This window comes from Sinohyriopsis cumingii, chromosome 15, assembly GCF_028554795.1.
Source record: "Sinohyriopsis cumingii isolate HCF-2022 chromosome 15, ASM2855479v2, whole genome shotgun sequence".
NCBI lineage: Eukaryota > Metazoa > Mollusca > Bivalvia > Unionida > Unionidae > Sinohyriopsis > Sinohyriopsis cumingii.
Genome location: NC_142975.1, coordinates 23,177,589 through 23,197,297, shown reverse-complemented (window position 1 = coordinate 23,197,297; position 19,709 = coordinate 23,177,589). Strand labels below are relative to the sequence as shown.

The following is a 19,709-nucleotide window of genomic DNA, read 5'->3' as shown; positions in this document are numbered from 1 at the left end:
TTAAGCATATGATTTTATGATCAATATCAAGAGAACATTTAAAGTAAACTTATTACTTGTTTTCTCATTCTTTTACACTTTTTGGCCTCTGATTCGATGTGAACAGGTTGAAGTAGTGTGTCTATCTATCTATCTATCTATCTATCTATCTATCTATCTATATATATATATATATATATATATATATATATATATATATATATATATATATATATATATATATATATATATATATATATATATATATATATATATAGAGAGCACATCACAATTCTAGCGAATAATAATTAATTTAAATAAAAATCCACCTAAATTACAAACAGAACACTAGAATAAGAATCCTTCAGATGTTAAAGCAAGAGTGAATAATCCGAATGTAAATGGGGTTATATATCCCTTTAATTGACTGAATTAGCAATTACCAAAGTTTGGAAATAATCTGTCAACTTCATCTGAATTTTTCATCCTAGAAGATTCTAAGATCAGAATAATGATATGATTATTTAATTCACTGTCGTAGGTAAATATTAGTTATGTATTATGTTGTTTACAAAATAAATGTCACTGGTCAGGTACACCATTAACTCATTGTTTGGTTCAAGCACAAATACAAAATACAGATATGCATAACATATAATCATGGAGAAAAGACAACACACTTCCTCGACATGATTTAGCCACTACTGAGTTAAGAAGGCCGTTAAAACAGACAAAACAGTGTATGTATGAAAGAGTTTTACAGCACTCCAACACAATAATGGCAATATAGTGCCAACGAAAGATGAAGTTGGACAAATGTACACGTGGAGCATTACATTAAAAGGTAAAAGAAGAAAAACCCTACAAAAAATGTAAACATGATGTACAAAAAGGTACAATAATACAAAGATAAAGATCTTAACATTCTGCTAAATGAATATCAAATAAAAGAATAAGGTAAGTGATGAAAAATCTTCACAATATATAGTCAAAATGTTTTATTTAAACCGCATTCCCCAGGAAACAAAAAGGGAGATATTCCACAAAAATTAGAAATATACTACATAACTCTAGTTGTCGTTGTTTCTAGCTAAACATATAAAGCATATTTTTTAAAAGATGAAGTCTTTAACAATGAAGGCTCGCATCTACCATATAACAAAGGTTGGTTGTTTTACTGTTTGAAAGTGTGAGTGAAATGTTGCTAAATGTTGAGGTCCTTTGCATGCCGTCTTATATACACGTGTTTGTATTCTGGAAGTATTTTCTCGTATGTTTTAACATATTGATTGGATATTAATAAAATTAATTCACAAGATCAAAAGTCGAGTTATCTTTGTTTTTAACTTTTCAGTTTCCTTGTTTCTTCTTAAATACTTTGCCCAATCATAATACCGTTGGAGAAATACTACTACCTCGCAAATCCAGTCCTCCTAGATTCTTCCTTTAGCTAAAGGTTGTCTGCCAATCTATGTGGCGGTCAGGCAGAATGACCTCTCCTCAGGTATAAGACTTTGCGGCAAAGTGTAAGAACGCTTCTGTTACTAATAACGCTTGTGCTAGGAAGCATGATGTATTCACGAGGGACATCTCAAAAGTCAGAATCTACGTGAAAGATATACAATTACAAATTGGAGTTTTTTCAACTTCTAAGGAAAGTATACTCCATCTATATTTCCAACTTTTTCTCTTCCTATCCGACAAAGTTTTGCTTTAGAATTTGCTAACGCTTTCGTCGTCACACATTTAGGTACTTGCAACTTCACATTCAGTTCGGGCTATAAGTATTTTGTACATGCAAGACTCTAGCTCTTATAAAAGCTCATAATACACGTCTAACTCCCATTACGAACGGGTACAAATTGGTGAGTTCCGAATATAACTGCTCAACACACCATTTTCGTAACCGCAGCTATCAGTGTGACTTCAACGGCGCATACCTTCATTCCCCAGTTCACAACATTTCCAGGGCGTTCCGGAGATTCGCATATAACATCCTATATCAATTCAGAGAACCCCCATCAGGACTCAACATCAGCTCCTGGGATTTCACTCGTCTGACGAATCAAGTAATTGCACATATCCGGACCATTTCTATGGCGGCAACATTGTTACCTGGACGACATCCTGCAGAAACATCAGGGAGTTAGATCTAACAGGACATGATACCCCTTGTTACCAATTTGGAGTTCTCGTCGACAAGGAAATATCCGATCCAGTACCATCTCAGCAATTTATTCGCCTAGGCATACACGGGCAACATATTTCATGTCCCTCAGAAAAAGGCATTGACATCCGAACCATCGTAATAATTTTACGTTTAATAATTCTATCTGCGCGAGAATTCCTTCGCCTACTGGGCTTGCTCAACCCGGCAGCGGACTTCATGATCCGAGCTCACATTTTTATGTGTCCATTGCAATTGATTCCTCTGCCGGAATGGAGGCCTAACGTTTTCCCACTGGACAATCCTCTCAAAATCTGCACACAACTGAGGCATCATCTGCCGTACTGGGGTAACCTGACTTGGCTCATGGCGGGTAAACATCTACAAGTACAACTGTCCGAGATTACAGTTCGTACCAATGCAAGTATGGGAGGCTGGGGAGGTCACCTTCTATCATTCTGTCGGGAAGCCAGCTGTCCAGCCTCTCTCCAGGAACGACATCTCCATTTTGTTTACATATATTAGATATTCTTTGATTTGATTTGACTGTTTGTGGGTTTTGGAATCTTTTTATTTTCTTTACATGTCAATATAATGTAACTTTGTTTACAAGGAATTTGATATTTTCCAGAAAATTCAGTTTGACCCGAGTTTTAACTTAGATACCTAATAATAGAAACACTTGTTTCTATTTTTGACATAGTTCCTGGCCTTGATTGAGGGTCAAGTAAACAACTTTTTCAAGGTGTAAAATGATTGGTTCTTATCAAGGACATACATGAGCTATGTGACTTTTACATGTAAACATGATTACGTTATAATCTATTTCGCAATATATTTCGCAATTTGGCATTTCCGAAATTGCGGTATACTTAGTATTAATAGGGATATTGTGAGAGAGAGAGAGAGAGAGAGAGAGAGAGAGAGAGAGAGAGAGAGAGATCAGAGTCCAGGGCTTTTAAATACTTGATGTCAAGTTGTTTTCTTCTGCTGTGCCCAGAAATGAACATATTTTTTCTTCTTCTTTTTTACAGTATTTTTTTCAGGGAAATAAATTATTTGTTGTACTTTTCAAAGCTTGTTGTTTTCACTCCTTTTTGTGTTACTGTTATTTCGAGCCTAAACACGTAACATAAGAATTCGAATAAAATAATGGAGAAGATGGTCATTATGAAAGCCTTTCGCAAGTAGCAAGAATATATGCACGTTAAAATATTTCTCATTCTGTCCGACAACTCTACAGTTGTCTTATCTCAAACGACAAGGAAGAACCAAGTCCCAAGACCTTTGCGTTCAGGTATGGAAATTTCTAAAGTGATCTCGTCAACAACTGATTTATGTAAAAGTTCGCCATATCCCAGGACTCCTAATGTACTAGGCGAATTTTTGTGTCTGAATAATCGACTAATACATGCAGAATGGTCTTTTCATTTCTAGATTTTCATTCATATATGTATAAGATGGGACCAATCTTTGATGGATCTGTAATACCAAATTTCCAACCTTCGCAGTCCCAGTCCCGGACTAAAGGTCTGGGTAGTCGACGTTCTATCGATCGATAGGAAACGCCTAGATTCATGCGCCTACACCCCAACACCATCGATTCCGAAACTAATACAGAACGCAAGAGAATCAAAGTGCCGCCTTGTTCCCATTACACCACTTTGATGGAAGAAATCGTGGATCAACGACCTCGTCAATCCCACAACGGGAATTCCTCGATGAATTCGGATTTGCCCTCATCTACTCGAACAACCACAACGGCATTTGTTTCATTCCTGCTCAGATCTACGGAAACATCACGTCAGGATCATGCTAAAGAGGTCCCGTGAAATAAACAGTTCTCACAAACTGTCGTGGATAGAATAGCGCTAGCAAGAATGCTCTCCACTCTGAAAGCACACGAAGACACATGGTACGTTTTCACCCAGTGATGCACAGACAAACGCATAATCCCGCTCCAGGCATCTGTGACGCAAATAGTTATTCCTCTGGCTCTCGATGAAACGTCGTACCTATTGCGATAAACGGTAACCGCTCCAAGAACGCTGGCATCTTTCGTCATCACGAAAGGGAGAATATCGGACAAAGCATGGACTTCTCGAACATACTCGCCAAATTTGAGTATACATGGCCGAAAACATTAACCCTATTCCGTAGTAGATCTTATCTATGGTATTATTACGGCTGAAGAAGGAACCGTCTAAACCAATTTCAAGAGCATCTCTGGCGCACACCATTCCCACAAGACCTTCTTTCTCATGGCGTCAGCGTAGCGACTGTAGGGGAAATTAGAGAAATGCATGCTCTATCTGCAGGTCCGAATTATATGCAAGTTCAGACAAGACGTGTCATTCTTAGTCGTAATGACACCCTCTTTCATCTCCGAGAGCCGAATCCCTTCCACGGGTAACCAGACTTTCGTCAATAACCCTCTGTCCCATCTGGACACATTAGCTGAAGGCCACCTACAAGAACCAGTTCAGGCGTTGAAGTGTACCTTAACAGAGTCGTTGCGTCGAGTGAGATCACGCCTCATTCTACATATCAAGACAGGACAGTGGGATATATTAATACAGAATATCTCGTATTTCCGAGATATGTCATCCCAGTGGGCCCGATTCGATATGGTAGGACATATAACCGAAGAGCAACAGGTCAGTCTTTTAGGTCGATCGACAGCTTTCTAAGCCGGGGTTTCCGTTTTCAGCTGGATTTGCGGGACGGGGGAAATTTTTCCCTACCTTAAGCCTCGCCCAGACAGATGTCGTACAATCCAGTTGGGTTACCTAGAAGCTGTCTCAGTACCTTAGAAGACCGTAGATTGAATTCTTGGGGAAAATGAGTGTACCTCCCTCCACCTGTGACCTAACGTATTTAAAGAAGACACCATATTTTCCTAGTAAAATATTTCTTCGAGAATACTTACCCAGTCATAATACATGTACCCCCTCCCGGCCTCCCCGCAGTTACATCCATAAAGAGCGTGACTTCCGCTCCAGTAGCAACATAAGGGTTCTTAGACTTAAACGACTTAGACTTATACATAAGGGGAGAGCACTCTGCATTATCACTACATAGGTCGGCAGTAGAACGTTTAGCTCCCTTTAGAACTCGTGTTATTAATTCAGTTTGCATAGTAAACATATGCAAGCACCATGATAATACAAATTCAAGAACTTACAATTTCTGAGTGCTCATGATTAAACCTATATTTATAAGTATAGATGAAACCTGGATGTTAGCTTCTGTGTAGAGGAAAGGATATGAGCCGCGGCATTTTCTGGACCTTCATGAGTTTGAAACGTGCTTTTACTTCCGCACCAAAGAGTCAGATGCTGATTTTTGTATTGAGTGTTCCAAACTCAAGGCTGTTAAAGGACTGAAATTGCATCAATTAAACAATGTCTCTATTTTTTTCACTTACAACTAAGATAAGCTCTCAAAAGATTCTCTTTCCTAAAACATAACTTGCATTATTAACCAGTCCTGGTCAGCCAGACCAATATATAATCTATTTTATGTTCACCAATTTACTGGCTGGTTACTATTTTTCCATATAATTAGTACAGTGTATCCTTTGTATCCTTACACTACAAGTAGTATCGGTGAGGGCTGGATTTGCGAGGGAGCAGCATGTCTAAGGTACTATGACGGGGTAAGTATTCTCGAAGAAACGTATTTTACTAGGAAAATTGGTTTCTATGTTTCATTTCCTTAGTATATTGCTGATAAAAGGTAGTTTGTCTACTTGATTACAGAACACAGATGTAAGAGTGGTTTTCAGCACAAGAGAGGAGACAAATTTCATCTATGGCGGGAAGACCTCGAAACTTTTTACAGTTAAATGCAATGACATCTCGGCGCAAGTCTATAAAACAGTCCGTGTTCAGTTGACTCCAGTGTAAGAATTTCTCTTTTGGTGAAAACAAACAGTATGAAATTTGTGGGGGAATCAATACAATATCATCAAATGAAAACACACAAGGATTTGAAATAACAAGAAACCGCAAATATGTTTCGGAGCAATTCTTGCAATCGAAACCTTCAAACTGGCTATGAAAGTCATCAATTAAAGAATGCCAGACGCATAGATGAGCTATTTCGGAAACATGATATTCTCTAAGACATCAAGGTTTTAAGAAAGATTTGTTCCCTGCAGGTTAAACTCATTTGTTATAGTTAAGATTAAAATAACGATATATTTTATACTGCTGTACAATCCATGCTCAGAGAAGAGTGTTTAAGGATTTGTATAAAATGCAGAGTGTTACTGACTCTTATACTACATGTTTTCCTATCGAAAAACTAGAACATAATCTTTTCACTATCCAGAAATGTAGTTATTTAACAATAATTATAGATATCAAAACTGTCCAGACATCACTTCTTTTTCAAGCGACTACACTATACTCCAACCAGGCGTAACGCCGTCTTTCACGCTTACCTCGAGGATCTATACATCGCAAGACCTCCTCTTCCTAGCTACAAATGCTTCGATTGGACAAACATTGTACTGGGTATTAAGGGGGCCTGGTATGTACACTTTCTCCGTTTTTCTATATATGTCTATCAACATATCTTCATATATAAATGGATGGATGAATACTTCCTGATATTCTTTCTTACACAAACACAAAATAACCATCGCAGTACCACCGTCAGTTACTAGTTTCTTGTGTCGTATACTCAAATTTTAATAAGTTTCCCCCAATTTTCCGATCTTTAATTTTGCCAGGTTATGAAGAGTGTACTACTGAAAGTCGAACGTTGATTTTGAAAGGTCATAACGACATTTTTAGACATGAAGAAGATACGAAAAGAGGAAATTAACAAATACAATGCAAATAATCTCAGATTAAAGTTTTCTTTTTTGTTGTAAGGTTAAACCTTTGAAGCTAAATCTAAACTATTGTACAGTGGCATTTAATAACAACGTGTTTTGAGAATTGAAGTCTCGTTCAATCAGACTCGATTGAATCCTTGAGATCATCATCCCATATGAGAAGCTTACACAGAACCATGAGAACTGTTATGATCTAGATATTGTATTTTTGTTTGATTCTTTTACAATTTAGGCGAGTTTATTCTTGTGAATTTCTACATTTTATTACAGTGCAATACAATATTCTTCCGTTAACCTGCACAGTTTATCCCGGTACGGACATCAGAGAGGCATACACGAAATATATCTTCGTATCTAATGGGCAAGTATTATCATGTTTTTGTTTTTAAATTGCTTTCTTCCTATTGTCTAAATTAAAAATGCTGGAATATCAGTAGTGAATGGGGACACCCTAGGGACAAGGGGACTTTAATGTTAAATAGGGGTATATCCACTCTGGGGACAATGAAAATTTAACATGGGAAGCAATATCCACTCTGGGGACAATGGAAATTTAACATGGGAAAAAAAAGACATCCACTCTGGGGACAAGGGAATTTAACATGGGAGAAAGGAAATATCCACTCTAGGGACAAATGCATTGGAACAATGGGAGAAAAATATCCATTCTAGGGACAAAGGCAATTGAACATGGGATTTTATTTTATTTTTTTTTTTTAAAAAAAAATAAAAAATAAAAAATAAAAAAAGGGGTAGGCAATGGAAAGTCAATCTCTTTTCGAGAAATGTGGGTGGCCCTGAAAAGGACCTTTGAATTTATGTTAATATGCCCTTAACATAAAGGGCATTTGCGGCATCTTCTTGTCCTCAAGCTGCGTCTTGCTCGAGGGCCATAAATCAGTGTCCTCTTGAGGCAACCTTGTCTCTCCACGTACACTCTTTGTATCCACAGACTGGTGTCTGACTTGTGGACAACGGTCCACTTGGATCGGACATACATGAGCATGTCCGTCCTAAACATCATTGAAGACACAAGGGTGGATGATTCGACTGTGGTCCACATCTTGAGGCGACGAGAACAGGTGAATCAATGCAGTGAACTGCGCTTATTTATAGGTAGAGGAAGGATTGAAACGGATTGAGTTCATTGACCAATCCAAACACGCGTGACAAAATTCAGTCAGTCCGCATCCAATCCGAAGAGAACAGTCTGTGACGTCACGTGGTCTTATTAGATTCGCTAGCGCCTGTGTGCAGTCAATCTATGCGACAGTGATTCAACATGACGGAAACTCAGAAAACGATTCATTGGGGTGCACCAGCAGTGGAGACCGCCCAAGGGAACCCGGACTTACTTTCAGAAGAGGTAAATTGGGATTTTGTGGATTTTCTTACCTCGCAAGAATTTGTTCCTTCGTCACCTTCATTACCGCAATTGGAGAATTTTAGACAGAGACAGAAAGAAGAATTGGAGAAATTTATACAACGACAAAAGGAAGCGGAACAAACTTGTCTCCTACAGCAACAGCAGCAAGAAGAAGAGGTAAGAAAAAAAACAACAACAAGAAGAAGTAGCAGCAAAGAAACAAGAGGGTGAAAATCAAACGGTCACGGTACTGTTGGACATTTTAGCGGAGTTAAGAAGTCTGAAACAAATGTATCAGACTTCTTTATTACGACCGAAGAGAATACGACCTTCCCGAGCTAAACACGTCAACCCTGTGACTAAGCCTACCGTACCACCGTTAGTGATTTCAACCAAATCATCATCATCATCAACAGTACGCAGTCCAGAAGTAGGCCTTGGCCGTGGCAAAGGCTTAAGGCAGTTAAAGTTGATTGCTTAAACTCACCCCTACACCAAGAAAAAGGCCCTTTTCAGGGCCACCCACGTCTCTCGAAAAGAGATAGCCTTTCAATTTGCCAATAACTCAAAAATCAACAAAAAAAAACCATTTTACCCCTATAGTACGTGTATATGAGTGCGTGAGTGTAGCTTCTTATTTAAAATCAAAACTCAAAGACACTTACCTTATATAATTAATTTATTCTTTTCTCAATAGTTACAATCCAATTCACAATTCACAACAGAACACTTTAAAAGGTTCATACACTTCTTCTGTCTCACTCTTTAGTCTCTCTGTTTTTTCAATTTCTTCACCGTCACAGGCTTTTCCTCTTCTTCCTCCTCACTTTCTTCTCTTCTTCTTTTCTTCCCCTGTTTCTTTTTCTTTGCCTCTTGTAAATAGAATTGTCTTCTTTCTTCCTCTTTTTCCTCTGAAGAATCCCTCTCTTCTTCCTCTGAAGAATCCGTCTCTTCTTCTGACTCCTTTTGTTTCTTTTTTGGGCAATCTGGAGACCAATGTCTTTTTTCTTGACAATAATAACAGGTATCTTGACTTTTGCCTTTTCTAGCCCCTTTTTTTCTTTTTTGACGGTCTGGACACTCTGAAGACCAATGCCCTTTCTTTTGACAGATATAGCAAGTATCTTGACTTTTATCTCGAAAGGAAGGAGAGTAGTCCGTCGGCTGGTCTGAAGAGAATTTTCTAATGACCCCTCGCAAAGCTCTGATGAAACGTTCGATTTGGCTAGTCTCTTCCATCGTTGTGCTCGGTTTGAGAGTGAAATGAATAGTGAAAGGACAAGACACACACCCTTTTATATACGCTGGTTTGCCATGACTATAAATTAGTCTATGGTGTTTAAACTTGAGTCATATGACGTTTTGCACTTAAGATGAAACGATCCTATTCATTCGAGAAGAAAGAAGAAGAAAGTAAGAGGCAGAAACGTGATCTATCGCCTCGTACCAGAGCTGAAGTCTTGGAACAAATTCATGCCAGTGATTTTGAAGAGGACATGAGTGAACCAGAATCCGAACCCTCTAAACAAAGTTCACCACCCTTAGTCAACCCTGAAAAGTACTATTCCATTCGAGAGACGGAAAAGCGCTCCTCTAGAAAATTTAGAACCACGGCTTACACCTACACAGTGAAGTTTAAAGATTTCAAGTCCGACGTACCATTGGAGAAAGCAGAAGGGTTTATCACCGAGATGTGGGATTCTTTGCTCACCGCACTCAAGCGACAATGTCAACCCAAAGAAGACGATCGCTTGACACTATCCATAGATCACGACAGCTTGAAATCCCCTGTTTCGATCGAGTTTAGCAGACCCGCAGAACTAACCCCTTCCAAAGTCATGGACAAGATTCAACACGTACAACAATCTAATGACCAGTTTGACATCACCGATGGAAAAGCCACACTGAAAATGGCCCACGTCTCTCCTCCTCAAGGGACTGGACGCAAAAAGGTCTTATTGGTGGACGACCTTCGCAACACCAAAACAAGTCTCGTCCGAATTAACAACCCTCAAGACCAGATGTGTTCAGCCCGTGCCATCGTGGTGGGATGAACCTATGCCAACAAAAACGACACGGTAGAATGGCAAAGAGCCTGGAAGACTATTCGAAAATCGGACCGAGCCAAACAACGAAGTGAAGCAGAACTCCTGTTACGACAAGCCGACTTGCCCAAAGACAAACCCTGTGGCATTCCTGAGATGCAAAAATTACAAGATGCCCTAGCTCCACGATACACCTTGAAAGTGTACCCTCAAGAAGTGCGCGGGCCTCTGTTGTTTCGAGGGAAAGACTTTAAGGACCGAAAATACATTCACCTTTATCATCACGATGACCATTTCGATACCATTACCAGTATCACTGGATTCCTGGGATACAAATATTACTGTGAGAAATGTGACCGTGGTTATAATAATCGAGAGCAACACAAGCATTGTGGATCGAAATGCCCAGGATGTTTGGCCTCTCCACCCTGTCTGAGCGAAGGGCAAGAAAGAGTACATTGTCCTGCTTGTCTGTGCACGTTTGTCAGCCCTGCCTGTTACCAACAACATCTAAAGACGCAAGGTTCACAGCGGAAATGTGCTTGTCAACTGCCGAGATTGTGCCCTATGTGTGGACACGGCCTACGTACCAATAGTGCCAAGGCACACGTATGTTCAGGAAAGAAAAAATGTCACATTTGTCACCACATCGTGGACTTGGAACACCAATGCTACGTGCAAAAATACCAATCCCCACCAGAGAAAGAGGACGGTCACAAGAAGAAAGGCAATTTCATCTTTTTCGATTTCGAATGCATGCAAGAGACCGGCATTCACATTCCTAATTTCTGCGTGGCTCATCGAGCATGCGAGAAGTGCATTCAAGAACCTATCTTCAGTCATTGCCCTCACTGCAGAAAGATTCCTGGAGGACGTGAAAAAATCTTTCGAGGACCGAATACGCTAGCCGATTTTGCCCAATGGGTCTTAGACCCCATCGACGAGACGTGGAGCCAAGAGGACATCGAACGTTACGGAGATTGTCATCGCCATGCCACGGTGATGGCTCACAATTTCTCCGGATACGATGGACAGTTTCTTCTCAGATACTATACGGAACATGGTACCGAACGTCCGAAAGTGACTTTGAACGGAGCCAAAATCATTTTCATGCAAGTGGGACAAGTAAAGTTTAAAGATTCGATGAGTTACTTGGCCATGCCTTTGAGTCGAATGCCTAAAACGTTTGGAATGGCAGAAATGGCTAAAGGGTACTTTCCACACTTTTTCAATACGGAAGCCAATCAACATGCCGTTCTACCCCATTTGCCTGAGGCTCACTATTACGACCCCGACAACATGCGTACCGAACAACGAGAAGCTTTCTACGCTTGGTACCAGGCTCATGCCTCCGACCCTTTCGACTTTCAGGAAGAAATGCTAAAGTATTGTCGTTCCGACGTGGACATTTTACGGCGTTGCTGTGGAAAATTTCGAGAACTGTTCATGGAACACGGAGGGGTCGATCCTTTGAAAGAAGCTTGCACCATTGCCAAAGCGTGTTCCTTAGTGTATCGACAACGATTCATGCCTGAAAACACCGTGGCTGTCATCAGTCCTCAAACGACCCACTATGTCAAACGTCAATACTCGGTCAAGCCCTACGCTGGTTACATTACTTGTGCGACAAGGAAGACAAATGGATTCACCATGCCCACAACGGAGGGGGTGAAAAGACCATCGGAACGCATTCGGTCGATGGCTGGGACTTAGAAAACCCCAAGATCGTGTACGAGTTTAACGGTTGCTTATTTCACGGATGTCCCGTCTGTTACCCTGATCGTGACACTAAAAATCAGTTTTTACAACGAACCATGGAAGACTTGTACCAGGCCACTTGTCAGCGACGCCTAAAGTTAGAACAGGAAGGATACCAAGTGGTGGAAATGTGGGAACACGAGTACGATCACCGTTTGAAAACCGATCCCGAGTTTAAACGCCTCGTGGAAAGTTACCAGTTCATGGACCCCCTGAACCCGAGGGATAATTTGTACGGAGGAAGAACCAATGCCACCTGTTTGCTGTACCAAGCCGACGAAGAGAAAGGAGAAGAAATCAAATACTTGGACGTGTGTTCGCTGTATCCCTACGTGTGCAAATATTGTCGCTTTCCTGTAGGGCACCCACAATTGCTGACGGAACACATCGACCTGAAAAACATTCGACAATACGAAGGCTTGATCAAGTGCAAAGTCTTGCCTCCCACGGACTTGTACCATCCCGTCTTACCTCACCATTGCCAAGGCAAACTAATGTTTCCTTTGTGCCGTACTTGTGCCGAAACGTGCAACCAAGATCAGCCTTGTCAGCACACCCAGGAAGAACGGGCCTTGACGGGGACGTGGGTTAGCGTGGAATTGTTCAAAGCTCTGGACATGGGATACCAACTGTTAGAAGTGTACGAAATTTGCCACTTTCCCAAGACACAACAATACCACAAGGGTGACCCCACGCAGAAAGGCATTTTCGCCGACTACGTGGATGCCTTTTTGAAACTGAAGCAAGAAGCCAGTGGCTATCCTTCCTGGTGTCACACTCCCGAAGACCAAAAGACATTCAAAGAGAAATACTATGAACATGAAGGCATCACTTTAGATCACATCGTGAAAAACGAAGGCAGGCGATCGTTTGCCAAAGTGATGTTAAATTGCTTGTGGGGTAAAATGGCACAACGACCGTGTTTACCCAAGACGGAATATTTGACAGAACCTTCCCGCTACTTCCAGATGATTCACGACAAAACCAAATACATGAAACACGTGGACGTCGTTCGAGAGGATTTGATCTTGGTCAATTACGAAGAAGATCTGGACTTTGTACAAGACGACCCTTTTGGAAATGTTATCATTGCGGCTTACGTGACAGCTCATGCTCGCTTAAAATTGTACGAAGCTTTAGAACTGTTAGGGGAGCGCGTCCTGTACTTTGACACGGACAGTTGCATTTACATCCATCACCCGAGTCAACAGCACCCTGACATCGAAGGAGACCGTTTAGGAGCCTGGACAGACGAGCATCCCGACGACAAGATTCTAAGTTTCGTCAGTGGCGGTCCCAAAAATTACGGTTACGAATACCGGGACAAACAAGGAGAAGTGCACACGCAGTGCAAAGTGAAAGAATTGACTCTGAATTATCGTACCAGTCGAGTGGTCAACTTTGGGGTACTGAAAGAAGCCTTGCAGTCTGGAAAAGACCACCTATCAACCGAACAAGATTGTACATTTACCCACTCACCACATCGTCAGTCGACCCTTGGAAAAAGTCTATCAAATCGTGTACCAGAAGCGAGTGCGACTTCCCAATCATTTCACCTTACCGTATGGACACGTCGGTATTGGTCTGTATATAAAAAGGAACCCTAGGCAAGATCGATAGTTCATTGGGACTACCAAGACCAAGCGAACAAGATGAATACTTTCAGAGAAACACAAAACAAGTTCAGACAGGCACAATTCAAGTATGGGGCTTCTGAAGTGGAATGCGATTGTGAGCCTTGCAATGGGTACGATGCTGTACGTTGTGACCTTAGCGATGCCGTAAAGCATCATGGGAACTTTAGTGTCACTACCCCTATCATGGAAAGTGATGCTGTGCGTGTCAAACCTGAGGGATGCGAAAGCGATGCCACTCGTCCTCTTGGACATTTTACTGGGTTTCGTTTTAAAGGGGAATGTCGACCTTCACGTTTACCTCCCTACGGATGTCATCCAGCCCTGAGCAAACTCCTGTTCATGTCACCCAACCCTCATCGAAACGAACCTGTGAAAGACGAATATTCGTTTCCTGTGCGTTTGTCGGAATACTGCGACTTTGAAAATCGTCTTCAATCGTTCAAAGGAAAATGGCCTAAGTATCTGGGAGGACCGACCCCCGAAGAATTAGCCAGAGCCGGATTGTTCTACTTGGGCGAAGTAGATAAAGTCAAGTGCTTCAGTTGCGGTGTGTCACTTCACCACTGGGAACCGCAAGATTCGGCCTACCTAGAACATGCTCGATGGTCACCGAATTGTCATTACTTACCTTTAGTGGGACCGAGACATTGAAGTAACTTACCATGTCGTTGACGAAGAAGAAACCAGATTGGTTAGGAGCCAAATGTTGGACATCACCGAGACCAGTATTTAAACTTCATTTCAAAAACGATATTGAATCATTACCTAAAGAACTGCAAGAGAAGATTTACAAAGAAGTTTGGCAGGGGTTTGCCAGAGTGAAATCTCAATGGGTCACTGTAGAACTTTTGTGCCGAGAAATTCGCAAGAGGAAAGTGAAAAAAGTCAACCAGTGTGTTAGATTTCTTTGGGTCAAGTGTGCATTCGTCCTATTATATCACTCTAGACCGTTTACATCAAAAGAGTTCAGTGAGATTCTTGGACGTTACCCTGAATGGCAGTGGTCAGAAATTACTCACTATGTGGATTACTTTTGCTCTAGAAGAAGATTGTGAATTGTACGGACTGACCTATTCATGGATACTTTGCTAGAGAACATTCGTGCTTTGCCTGTGGAGTTGAGAGAACGCATTTACCGAGAACTGATCAAAATACAAGTGAAACGCAAACGCAAAGTTATTCATCCGTTTTTAAATTATGCTCTGTTCCAAAGTATAAGAAGACTGATTATGAGTGGATATTACATCAGCCACAAAGGTAAACGAGGCTATTGGCCACCACCCAAGGATTCCAAAAACAGTGTATATACTTATGGATACTTTACAAGAGAACATTTTGGGCTTGCCTGTGGAGTTGAGAGAACGCATTTACCGAGAGCTGGTCAAAATACAAGTCAAACGTAAAGAACAGTTGCATCCGTTACGTCACCAGATCTTTAACCACTGGTACCTGAATGGTATAAGAGGACTGATTCGTCAGAAATTGTTTCAGTGGTCAGACCTTGTTGAACACTTTCAGTTAGTGAATGAACTAAACGTTCGTAATTTTGGTTACTTCGAGATTCACCTACTGCAACGTATTGAGGAAGACGAGTTAAAGGATTACCAACATATTTTACGTGGAATCTACTTAGCGGAAGACGAAACATCTAGACAAACTCTGACGTTTCGGTTACAGTGTGCAAGATTTAGATTCCCTACTAGAGAACGAAGATGTCTAGTTAGAAATTACCTTTATTGCTTCCGAAACAATGAGAATATAAAATCAGGCTGCCATGCCACGGATTATGTCACATGTTATTGAACAGATTCCGTGGAAGGAACTCAATGACCATATTCAAACCGTGGATCATTACCATCGATTATTACAAGAACTGTATCCATTCAATTTAGGTCGACAAGTGGTGTGTGTTTTAGTGACTTGTTTTCTGGGATTTCGTTTACCAGCCGATTCCTTGTGGACTCTTTACGAACAGTACTTACCACCCCAATGGCCTTAAATGGTCACGAAAGACTCCTTTTGCTCAAAGCCTTGAGTTTTCATCTGGATACTTCTCGACCTCTACGGGAAAAAAAGATTCGTCAACTTTTAGCTACCCAAGACGTGTATGACGATGTGTGTGTAGCTTGTGACTTACACCCCCATTGGACAGATGTCCGTGCCTGGAAAGAATGGGATTTTGAGGCTTGGACCCAAGAAGTGGCCCAGTATGCACGAGAGTTGTTCAAGGAAAAAAGTTACTTTTCAACCAGTGTTAGTGACGGTGCCAGAAGAACCCGTCACCCAGGACAGGACTGTCGTGGACATGCCTGAAAGACCCTTTCGGGAGGACACTTGTGTGACCTTACCCTCTATAGAACTGGTCAGAACATTACTCAAAACATGTTGTACAGACACTTGTGTTTATTCCACGTTGATGGTTATCATGTGCCTTTTATCCTTGTACTTAAGCCTTTGGCTTTTATGTATTTTTGTCTTTCGTATTCATGTTTAAAACATTCAATAAACGTGTCCTGAAAAAAGTATATAAACTCTCGTCTTGTTTGTTTTCGTGTCACAAGTGACATTCCTAACACTATGGCTACCTCTGCTGTCTCTGCTCCCTCTTCCTCTACTGTCAACGTCATTGACGAACACTTAGATCGTGCCAGCTGGGAGGCTTTGTATCTTCGCCATCCCTTTAACATGCTCATTGCTGGACCTAGCGGTTCAGGCAAAACCGAATTCGTCAAACGTTTGATCGAACATAAACACCATTTGATCGATCGGCCACCTCAGCGGATCGTGTGGTGTTACAAAGAGTGGCAATCGGCGTACAGCCTCTTGCGAGAAAGTCAAGGCGATTCCATCGTGTTTGTGGAAGGCATTCCTAAAGAAGACGACGGCATCGTCTCTGACTCCCGTCAAACCCATTTGGTCATTTTTGACGACATGTTAGGAGAAGACGAAGAAGAAATTAAACTGTGGTTCACGCGCAAAGGGCATCACCGTAATGCCAGTGTCGTTTACATCACCCAAAATTTGTTTCAACAAAGTAAAGCCCATCGCACCATCAGTCTCAATGCGCATTACGTGGTCTTGTTTAAAAGCCCTCGAGATAAATCGCAAGTGCAAGTCTTAGCCAAACAGTTAGGAACGCCTTGGCTGGCTCAGGCGTACGACTATGCCACTCAAACGCCACACGCCTATTTACTCGTCGATTTGAAACCTACGACCCCCGATGATTTGCGATTTCGTATCCACTTGTTTCACCACTGGTGCCAAGACGGAGGGCCTGTCCTGTACACGTCTCCGTCCTCGACTTAATTTCACTCCACAAAAAAAATCTATAAAAACACAGACCCTTTTCGTCTGTCTCACACACATTTTGAACATGACGTCCCTTCAGTCGCATCTTCCCGTCAAATTGATTCGTGCCTTGTATGGCATCAGTCGAGAAAAAAATCCACAAATACGAACTCGTGTCTTAGAAGCTAGTCTCAAAGAAGTCTTACGATGGTTCACGGTGACGGCACGTCAATTACTCAAAGGGATCATTCAGAGTCCTCATCAAACCAAACGCTTTTTTGATCGAAACAAAGTCGCTTTGGTCCAACTGGCCGATCCCCGCATCGACACTCAAACCAAAAAACAAATCATTTTGAAACCTGGAGGGAGCGGTACTCTAGGAGGGGTCATCATTCGCTCTCTCTTAAGATGGGATCCTAATGCCCCCAAACTTCTCCCCAAGAAAAAAGTCAAACGAAGCCCCAAGAAGAAGAAGAAGACCAGGTCCCCAAGGAGAACTTCTCCAGTGGCGGGACCCTCCTCTTACCAGACACCACCCCGGAAAAAGAAAAGAAGCCCCCAGAAAAAGAAACAGAGAAAAAGTCCGCAGAAAAAGAAACGTCCACAGAAGAAAACTAGTCGCAAGAGAGGCACTTCGGCCAGGACGCAACCTTACACTCGCAAACCACGACCTGCCACGGCGGTGACCGCGTCTCCGGCAGCCTCACGTTCATCCACTTCTCCGTTGATGACACCAAGAACTGAAGAGTACTTGCAGACGTTGATCACACCAAGAACTTCTCCGTTGATGACCCCAAGAACTTCCCCAGTGACAGGACCCTCCAATTTAGTGGCAGTGGCTGCTGCTCACAAAGTACCTTCTCCCAAAATTAAAGTTCAAGAAAGATCGGGCATGTTACAAAGTTTACTGGATTTGTCCAAGCAAGAACTGGCTCGATTTAGTCCGTTGCGTACCCCTGCACGACGTGTCATGCCTGTCCTCAAATTGATACGACGTAAAGACAATCAGTGGCGACGCGTTCCAGTATAAAAAAGGCCTGTGACCAAGTCGGGGTATCAGTGTTTTTGGTGCTGAAGACTCAAAGATGTCACCCTCCAGAAAACATCCCTCTTCTAAACAGCCCCAAGGAAAGAAAAGAAAAGGACTGCCTCCTCTTTTAGTCAAACATGGGGACATGTTATATGTCCTGTCCAGAGCTTCTCCACCTCTACGAAAAAAACTCATTCAATCAGCCTCCAAAGAGGTCATCGATACCGTGTGCGAATGCTGTTTAAACGTCTTGAAAGGCACGATCGCTTTGTCCAAACACCAGAAACAATGCTTAGGCAAACATCGTCACGTTCTTCGTCAAATGGTTCAAAAGAAAATTCCCATTCGTCAAAAGAAGAAGATGTTGGTCCAACGTGGAGGCATTTTACCCCTCTTGTTAGGTCCCTTACTGAAAGGAGTCTTGGGAACCATGTTGGGAGGACTGGTGGGAGCAAGATAAAAAGTCCCTCTGAAGTCCCAAGATCTCAGAATCGACCCCTGACAACCCCATGGAAGGACGAAAACTAGCTTTAGTGCCTTACAAACGATGGATGGAATACCATCGTTGGCAAGAACAACGCACCCCGCATTTACCTCCCAATCCCCATTTGAGCGAGATGTCCCAGTTACAGCACGAATTGCAGTCCTTGATGGATCGCCAAGATTTGTCCGAAACAGAAAATTCGCAAAAGTACGGTCAACTCTTGCAACGACTGCAACTCTTTCACCAGAAAGCTTTAGACGAAACAGCTCTACCCACTCTGAAAGATTTTAAGACCTTGATGAAAAGTCCAGCACCATCACCAGTACCAGTACCAGTACCAGTACCAGTGACCAAGACAGAAAAAGGAGAAGAAGAAGAAGGGTTTCAAACTCCACCAGAAAAAGTACGCAAGTTAACAACACCACCTATCTCCAGAATTGGATGGATTAAAAAGATGATGGCCACCCCTTCTTCATCACAAGAGAAAAAGAAAGTGAAGAGAGAAGTGAAGACAGAAGTAAAACAAGAACCGATATCCCCTGTTCACACATCCTCCTCCTCCTCCTCGACACCTATTGCCGGTCGCACACGCAAAGCATTGCAATCCAAGAAAATACCCCAAGAGAAAAGAGTAGCATCCTTCAAGAGTGGGTGTCTTATTAACACACAAATAAACACAAAAAAAGTGGAAAAAGTGTTAGCCAGCATTTACTACGATCCCTCTCATCCTGCAGGTTACGCAGGAGTTCAAAAATTGTATCGTGCTGCCAAAACGCGACTGAAAAGTCTCCGTTTACCTCAAGTGCAACGATGGTTACAAGAACAAGCTACCTACACTTTACACAAACCCATTCGACGCAAGTTTTCCAGAAGTCGCACCCGAGTGGAAGGCATCGATCATCAATGGCAAGCCGATTTAGTCGATGTCTCTCATTTGGCCAGCTACAATCGCGGCTACAAATATTTGTTTTGTGTCATCGACGTCTTTTCCAAATTTGCCTGGGTCGTGCCCTTGACTTCCAAATCGAGCAGCGAGTTAGTGCGAGCCCTGCAACAGGTGTTGAAACAAAGCGGTCGTCACCCTCTTCGATGGCAAACGGACAAAGGTA

At 41.9% G+C, this 19,709-nt stretch overlaps 1 protein-coding gene across 3 annotated transcripts in view; it reads left to right on the top strand.

Annotated features, from left to right (window-relative positions):
* The window catches only part of LOC149781406 (uncharacterized), an 82,658-nt gene that overhangs the window by 41,367 nt on the left and 21,582 nt on the right, over positions 1-19,709 (top strand). For all 3 annotated transcript variants that reach the window (XM_089934748.1, XM_089934750.1, XM_089934749.1), the window contains exons 4-6: positions 5,908-6,050; positions 6,546-6,682; positions 7,263-7,353. In XM_089934748.1, the coding sequence (XP_089790874.1) occupies positions 5,908-6,050; positions 6,546-6,682; positions 7,263-7,353 (371 nt within the window). The remainder of the gene's footprint in view (positions 1-5,907; positions 6,051-6,545; positions 6,683-7,262; positions 7,354-19,709) is intronic.